This window comes from Aplysia californica, unplaced genomic scaffold, assembly GCF_000002075.1.
Source record: "Aplysia californica isolate F4 #8 unplaced genomic scaffold, AplCal3.0 scaffold00384, whole genome shotgun sequence".
Classification (NCBI taxonomy): Eukaryota; Metazoa; Mollusca; class Gastropoda; order Aplysiida; family Aplysiidae; genus Aplysia; species Aplysia californica.
The window spans coordinates 144899-153434 of record NW_004797654.1 but is presented as its reverse complement, the minus strand read 5'-3'; the positions used below and the strand labels follow the sequence as shown (position 1 = coordinate 153434).

The window sequence follows — 8536 nt, the reverse complement described above, 5'->3', positions numbered from 1 at the left end:
GGGGGAGGGAACAGTGCCATTCGCCACCCCACCCCACCACCCAACAAACTCAACCATCAAAACATGTTTAATCCGGCCAATAACAGTCCCAAGCCTGTATAAAGGCAGAGGGAAAATGTTCAGGATTGTGGATTGCAGTAGACTCGTAGATCATTAACTAGAACAGCTGTAAGAAATGGTCCAGTAGAAGGTTGTCAAGCAGAACACAAAATATCCCAGTAGACCATCAAGTCGGCTGGCATCGTTCAGTTTGAATATAGAGAAGAACACTGACAAAATATTTACTGTCACTTAGTGCCGGGGAAAAAAGCAAGAAGGATAAAGAAAAATAATAGGCATCCTCTGTATAACCATTCACAAAGAGAGGCACATCGACATAAGACCAATCATGAACTCACAGAAAAGGAAGACAGACTTGGTTTTAGTATACCGAAAAGCAAAAGGGCACACTAAATGTTTTACCAATCAGTGCTGGTAAAAAGCAAGATCAACAAACAGAAATAGCAGAGGGGAAATAAAAAAGCAGGACCTACTAGGCACCACATAGACAGAGAGAGAAAGACAGACGGTAAGAGAGCGAGAGCGAGAGAGGGACAGAGAGAGACAGAGACACAGACAAAGAAAGAGAGAGAGAGAGATGGGGGGGGGGAGATGCCATGTCCATTACAGGTTTGTCAGCTTTTTCAAAACCCAATCAGGGACACCCAAAATCAAAACATCATATTACTTCGAACAAAATTAAATGAAGTAGGACTCTTCGAGCTGTGTATGTGACAAGCTCTCAACTTCATCATCATCATCATCATCATCATCATCACCATCATCTTTCTCACCCTGGATCAGGGTATAGGCCAATAACAAACACTTTCCATCTCGCCTATCCTGGGCTATTCTCTTGATGTTCTTCCATGTCTTCCCATTTTTCTGTACATTAATTTCTGTGACTCTTCTCCATGATGTTCCACGTGGTCTATCCCTAACTCGCCACTTCCTGATTGCCAAATCCCGGACAGTCCAGGAAAATTCCGGAGAGTTGGAAAGCCTGTCATTAACTTAAGACAGACTGAGGGAGCCCTGTACCAACCTACCTGAGGCACCCACTTGGGCGAGACAAAGCTGGTGGCCTCAATGACCGGCAGTCCCGCCTCGGCCAGCTTGTTGATGAACTCAACTTTGACCTCTGTGGGAACCACGCCCTGCGGATGGGTAATCGTAATGGTAAGCGTTTGGCGCCCACATCCACACAGTTTGGATCATTTAGGGGCCAGTGGTGATGGGACAAGGGAGAAATTCTTTTTCGCATTTTATTTAGTAAGAGTATTACAGCCCTTGCAATACAATAAGGTAGTATAAGTGCCGAAAATAAGAGGTGTTACGAGAGAGTAACAAACAGAAAAAAGGAGGAGGGGAGAAAAGGATGATAGATGGTTTATAAGAAAGAAGGAGCAAACTACACCAGAGCACCTGCCAACCGCCCACTGACGTTCTTTTAGGTTTAATTCTAAAAGGTTTTTACGCTGTATTTAACACAAATACATTACTCCACAGATGGGTCCCAGAATCTTTCCATGACAAGATATTACACTATCTATATCTCTTGAAGGTGAATCTTTCTATGACAGGGTAGCAGACTCTCTTTATATCTCTTGAGGGTGAACCTCTCCATGACAGGATGATAGACATCTATATCTCTTGAAGGTGAATCTTTCTATGACAGGGTAGTAGACTCTATCTATATCTCTAGAAGGTGAATCTTTAGATTACAGGATAGTAGACTATATATATCTCTTGAAAGTGAATCTTTCCATGACAGGAAAGTAGACTCTATCTATATCTCTTGAGGGTGAATCTTTCCACCACAGGATAGTAGACTATCTATATCTCTTGGGGGGTGAATCTTTCTGCCACAGGATAGTACACTATCTATATCTCTTGGGGGTGAATCTTTCTGCCACAGGATAGTAGACTATCTATATCTCTTAGAGGTGAGTCTCTAGTTTACAGTACAGTACACTATCTACATATCCTGGAAGTGATTCTTTTCACAGGGTAATAGGTTGTCTGTATCTCCTAGAGGTGAGTCTTTTGACAGAATAGTCGACTATTTTTATTGTATATCTCTTGGAGATGAGTCCTTTTTTTGACAGTATAGTAAACTATCTGTATCTGTTGGAGATGATGAGTGTTTGGTTGAAAAAATAGTAGACTATCTACAGTAGAGTCCACTTAAACTGAAATCATCATTATTATTATTACCATTATTTAGTAAAAGTAAAGTTTGCAACCACAGGAAGTGAAAAATTGGATCCAAAGAGGTCAAAGAAAATTATATTAGTTCTAACAGGCAAATAATTAGAATTATACGCCTCTCGTGAAAACATATGTGAGGCAGCGTGGTAAAATCAGGCCCTCGTTAAAATAATGTCATCACGGAAACCTGCATTTTACTGGCCATTTGCAAATTTTTTCTAATTTTCTTTTTATGGCTCGATACCTTTTATGTCCATTTAAGAACACCTTTCTGTGTCGATTTTTATTGAAAATTGTTGATTAAAGGCGCAAAAAAATGTAAATTTGCAGTTTTCAAGGACACAAGTTTTGGTGGCTGTTTTCTCGCTATTTTTACCCCTGACACCGGGCAACCCCCACCTCTTTCATTTGCAAATATCTTGACTTCTATTCAAACAGATGGATATTTTTTCGCCAAATGCAAGACAAAGGAACAAGTTTCTATAGGATACTAATAACTCCATATGCCTAAAAATAGGTGAGTGCCTGTGACACATATAGTTCTGAGCTGCCCTGTCGTCAACCGACGCCACTCACCGCCTCATTTTGCAGGCCATCCCGGGGTCCGACCTCCACAATCTTCACAAAACTGGGCAGGCCAGCCAGCTGAGGACACAGAGACAGAAAGAAATAAAGCACACATATTAGTGAGACAGTAACATAGATACAGTCGAACTTGCTCTAACAGCCACCCATATAAGACAATCACTTGTACTTTTTTTTTGGTTTAAGAAAATTGACATATGGGGTAGACATAAAGAAATTGTAAGCTGTACATGTACATGCACTTAAACACATACAAACACACATAAACACACACACACACACACATACACACACACACACACACACACACACACACACACACACACACACACACACACAAACACACACACACGCACACACACATTCCCCTACATAGACACAAGCATGTGCACACACATACACATAAATTATACATACACATATTTGCAAATACAGACATGCACATTTTAAAAAATGAGTATGTGAGTAAACACTCACTCAGACATGCACACCCACATGAGCGCCCACACATACACACAAAAACACATAAACACCTCCATCTATACTCAAAAGTTCTTTCAGAATTTTCAGTACTCCAGCAAGATTAGCTTTCCCAGTGGCCTAACAGCACAGAAAGTATATCTCCACACAATATCCTGAAGTGTAACTGAAAGAGACAGGGAAGACATCTAAAAGAAAACGTCCACCACAAAGTTACTGCAGAACTCTTGTAAATAATCAGAACTATTACTCTAACTGCAAAACTTTAAGGAATAATCAGAACTATCAGCCTGCATGGCTCCATAAATAACAAGAACTATTCCCCACACCAAAAAAAACTGTCACACTCACTACACAGAGACATATATCTATATACAGAACTGTTCAGGAGATCGAAATAATAACTACTAAAAATTCCTCATGTACTGACACAGTCAGGACAGAGACATAGATAGCTGGTGCCTCCAAGAACAAACAATTATTAATGTAACAGAACGCATCATTCAAGAACATCATAACCTCAAGATAAAGAAAATGAGTACCAAAGTTCTCGCAAACAAATGAAAAACAAAGGGTTAAGACAGTATCTATATAAAGAAAAAAATGGCTCTACACATAATTTATTTTTTAGGGTAAGTATCACTCAAATCTACAACGCAGCCTAAAAAAAGAAAAGAATGCGAGCGCCAAAGAAATCAGAAACAATAAAGGAAAGAGAACAAAGAAAAGAAGCCCAGTTCTTCAAAATGAACTCAATTCATCGAAAACCCTCACATCAGTCTCGCAGCAAACAATGTCGCTGGTAGAAGAAGCATCGTCGGCATCCTCAACATCATCGGCAATAACAAGAGACTGCAACATCTGCACCTCTCTTGAAATAGAAGGCTTTCTCTTTTTCAATAACAACAGAAACGAACAAACTCTCTTAAATTAACCAAAATCTCCAAAGTTTAGTCACGCAATGCTGCAAATTTTGTAATGCTGCAAACCAATTCCAGTTCCTGTTGTGTTATTTTCCCCTTTTGCTTGTCTCAGTAACAGCGCAACAAAACTTCACTTTTCTTCACTTCATCTAGCTTAGAACGGGTACCCCCCCTATAGACAACAAAAGATATCGTCAGTTTATAAGTGTTATAGCACATGTAATCTGCAGCTTGCACAGTATGCTTCCCAGGATGCCAAGAATGTTTCTGAGTATTTTTAGTTTTAGTAAAGAGTTTTACGGCACTTGCAACACAATAAGGTCATATAAGTGCCGAAGATTAGAGGTGTTACAAGAGAGTAACAACAAACGTAAAAAAGAAGGAGGAGAGATAAGGACGGTAGCTGTTTAGAGGAAAGAAGGAGCAAACCACACCAGAGCACCCGCCAACCACCCACTTTCTGAGTATTCTACAGTCAGCTTAGGGGTAATAATAGTGTTTAAGTACCACAGAGCATGTTGTTGAACTTGGATGTTCAATATAAATGCAGTCATTATTACCATTATTATTTATTATTATTACATTTGTATTATTATACTATCATTATCATTATTATTTCATACAAAGAATAGGCACACATAAGAAAAACATTCAGGATGGACCTACAAATAGGTTCACTATGTGTATGTTAGACAGTATATTATAACAATAATATCTGCTCACATCTAGTACATCATCAAGTGAGAAAAAGTCCTGGTCCCCCATGGCAGGCCCCTGCTGTGTCCTGGGTAAACAACAGTAGGGGTGTGGTCAGTGCAGTCAAACCTCAGCGTGACCCGTGATGGTGTCAGAATGGTCAGTCCAGTCCGACCCCAACCCCAACAGAACAACTGCTGCACCACACAGCAACTCAACACGGAGTCCAGCGCTGCAGCACGTTCAGGGAAGGAGAGCTCGAGACCACAGCAGTCGGTCAAACACAACTGACGACTGACCAGTGGTGGATGTCAAGTACAGCACAGTGCTACCAGAGTCCTGAGCTATGGCAACAAGACTGTGCACACTGACATGACCAAAGATTTTCCACTAGAGAATCTTTGACTTGCCCACCAGGAAACCACCACAGGGGCCAGACCACGCACAGTCAACAACTACCAGAAGACAAACGCGGTTCAGCGACACCTCTATCCACCACAAATATAGGAACACCTCAGGCACAACTTCACCGCACAGGCACATCAATGCATCGATGCATAAATTAATAAATTAAGGGATCTATAACAAGAAGACATTCCTGCTTACACCTTGATCGTGAAAAGATAGAGGACAACAAATGTGATGAAGCAATCGTCGCGAAGCAATAATTATCTCATCAAAGGAATGTGCTGGTCACGGCTACAGACGATACACCACCCGGGTCATTAAGTCTAACTTGCTTCACATTCCTGGATGATGTCACTGACCCTTCCACCAATTTCAAGTTTATTTTGGATGCTGTTTGTTTGTTAGCTTGTTTGCGAGAAAGATAAGCCCATCGACACCGGCAACGGTCATGTAGGCCTTCTCAGTTCTAGGAACAAGCGAGTCTAAACATTGTCACAACAGAAGGACAGTGAAGAGGAACCTACTTGAGATATCATCATTAACACCTGCTATTGTTTACGTATGTCAATGACTCCCCCCCCCCTCTCCTACACAAAAACTTGATCCAACAATCCATAGTCCTCATCATTATATCTATTCATAAACAAAATAACAGTAGTCATTTACATCACTCATAACAATAGTAATCTCTCTCTCTCTCTCTCTCTCTCTCTCTCTCTCTCTCTCTCTCTCTCTCTTTTTCTTTTTCTTTCTCTCTCTCCCTCTCCCTCCCTCTGTCTCTCTCTCTCAAACACAAACATACATCTACAAACACAAAGTGTCCCCTGCCCACCTCCAACAATTATGTAAATAAGCCTCTGACAGTACACTGGCCAGAAGCCAAAATGTTCACTGGATGACCGGGCTAACCCCTCAGGGCCGATGTTAATTATGACCCTGACACACACTTGTGTCCGTGAGACAAATATTTGCCGCTGTCATCAGAAATGCCAATAGTATTAAAAATGGATACCAGTGACACTTCCAACCAGACAGCAAACATTTAAAAGACACAACATAACACTTTGACTAAAAGTAGAACTTTAAAGTGGCACACACATTATTCCAATCATACAACAGAATTATAAAACCAACAAACTCTTTAACAGACCTAAACATTTGACAGACACACCAAGGAATTGAAGACACAAGAACTCTCAAACCGGTTCATAGAGTTTAAGTTGAAGAGGTGGCTGACATTACCTGCTCCCCCCCCCCCCAAACCACAGCTGATATTACCTGCCCCCCCCCCCTACCCTCCTAGGAACCCCAATATTTTTAACAATCACATGCCAAAAGCACACACACACACATACATACTCACATATTGACACACACTCATACAGACACTCACAATTACACCAACACCCACATGATTTGTTCTACTTCACCGAGGATAATGAGAAGCAAATCGATACAAACAGTCATTTACAGCTGGAAAAAAGCAAGACAAACAAAAAATAAAGTACAAAAGGATCATAAAGATGTTTTGGTAACTTTAAATAATATAAATAAACAGAAGTGCATCGACAAATAACAATCATTAACTGCAGAAAAAAAATGCAGAAAAAAATACAGAAGAGACAGATAGTTACAAAAGAATGAAAGAAAATAAGTAGGACTTACAAGTGCCATACTCTCAAACCACCAACAAGTAAGATGAGAGGACTACTAAATCCTCTTTCCATCCACTTACAAGACACACATACACACATGAACACGCAAACACAAGCTTGTTTTCACATACACACACGCGCACACACACGCACACACACACACACACACACACACACACACACACACACACACACACACACACACACACACACACAAAGTTGACACAAACACATCCATACTCACACACATGCACACACATACAAGAGAGCACACACACACACACACACGCACGCACGCACGCACGCACGCACGCACGCATGCACGCATGCACGCACGCACGCACGCATGCACGCACGCACGCACGCACGCACGCACGCACGCACGCACACACACACACACACACACACATACAACAGAGCACACACACACACACACACACACACATACAACAGAGCACACACACACACACACACACACACACAACAGAGCACACACACACACACACACACACACACACACACAGACAATCTCTGCTAAAACCTACTATTTCAATGATCCACAGACAATGATGATCAATACTCATGCATACAATGACAAATGGCAAAGTGGGGCTCATTCTCCAAATACCAACAAAAGAAAAAAACATCAACAGTGAGAGAAAATACGCCAAAACAATTTTGCGTAACAAAAATCATTGCTACATGATTATAATTTATCTATGTTACTTATATCTTTACTTCTTCTTCTGATTCTACTGGCACAATCACACCTCACAAAATGTTGAAAAGTGCATTGAGCTTGATAGTTTAAGGAAAGGAGCAGAAGGAATTCTACAGCTGTTATAACTAATACACACCCAAAACACGTAGATAAGGCAAAAAGTGTCCTTGTACAGGCCAAAAGAAAAGCAAGTGTACGAGGAAAAAGATTCTTTTTCGGTCTATTCACCAGCATTTTCCAACCCACTTATAGGTTGGAAGACAAACTACAAACCGGAAATTAGATCAGTTTCTATTTTACGTCTGGTAAACTGTCACAAAACCATTGAAAATATAGATAAGAAAACAGATGTTTCATTTAAAAGCGAAATGCTGGTTGAGCCCAGAAAGCTTACGACTAGTTTCACAAATTGTTTTGGGAGCTCCATTTCAAGCCCACAAAGTCTTCCCTGCTCTTTTTAAAAGTTTGGCTGCTTTGAGTTTAGTTTTAGCAAGACTTTTAGATCCCTTGCACCACATATAAGTGTCAAATAAGCGCCAAAAATTCAGTGTTACTGGAGAGTAGCAAAAAAGGAGAGATAAGGATGATAGTCGTTTGATAGGAAAGAAAGAGCAAACCGCACTAAAGCATCCGCGCACATAATTTTTTTAATGAACAGTTTTCATTTTTATCAAATCTATCGTTCCATCTCTCTCCCCTCTTTTTCTGTCCCCCCCCCCTTCTCTCTCCTCTCTCTCTTTCTCTCTCTCTCTCTCTCTGTCTCTCTCTCTCTCCCTGTCTCTCTCTCTTTCTCTCTCTCTCTCTCTCTCTCTCTGTCT

General features: G+C 40.8%; 1 protein-coding gene across 1 annotated transcript in view; it reads right to left on the bottom strand.

Moving 5' to 3' along the window:
• The window catches only part of LOC101860113 (hydroxymethylglutaryl-CoA lyase, mitochondrial), a gene marked incomplete in the record, with an annotated part of 13668 nt that extends 9471 nt beyond the window's left edge, over positions 1 to 4197 (bottom strand). The window contains 3 exon segments of the mRNA XM_035971135.1: positions 1089 to 1196; positions 2827 to 2895; positions 4090 to 4197. Of these exon segments, the coding sequence (XP_035827028.1) occupies positions 1089 to 1196; positions 2827 to 2895; positions 4090 to 4176 (264 nt within the window).
• Positions 4198 to 8536: the final 4339 nt, after the last annotated feature.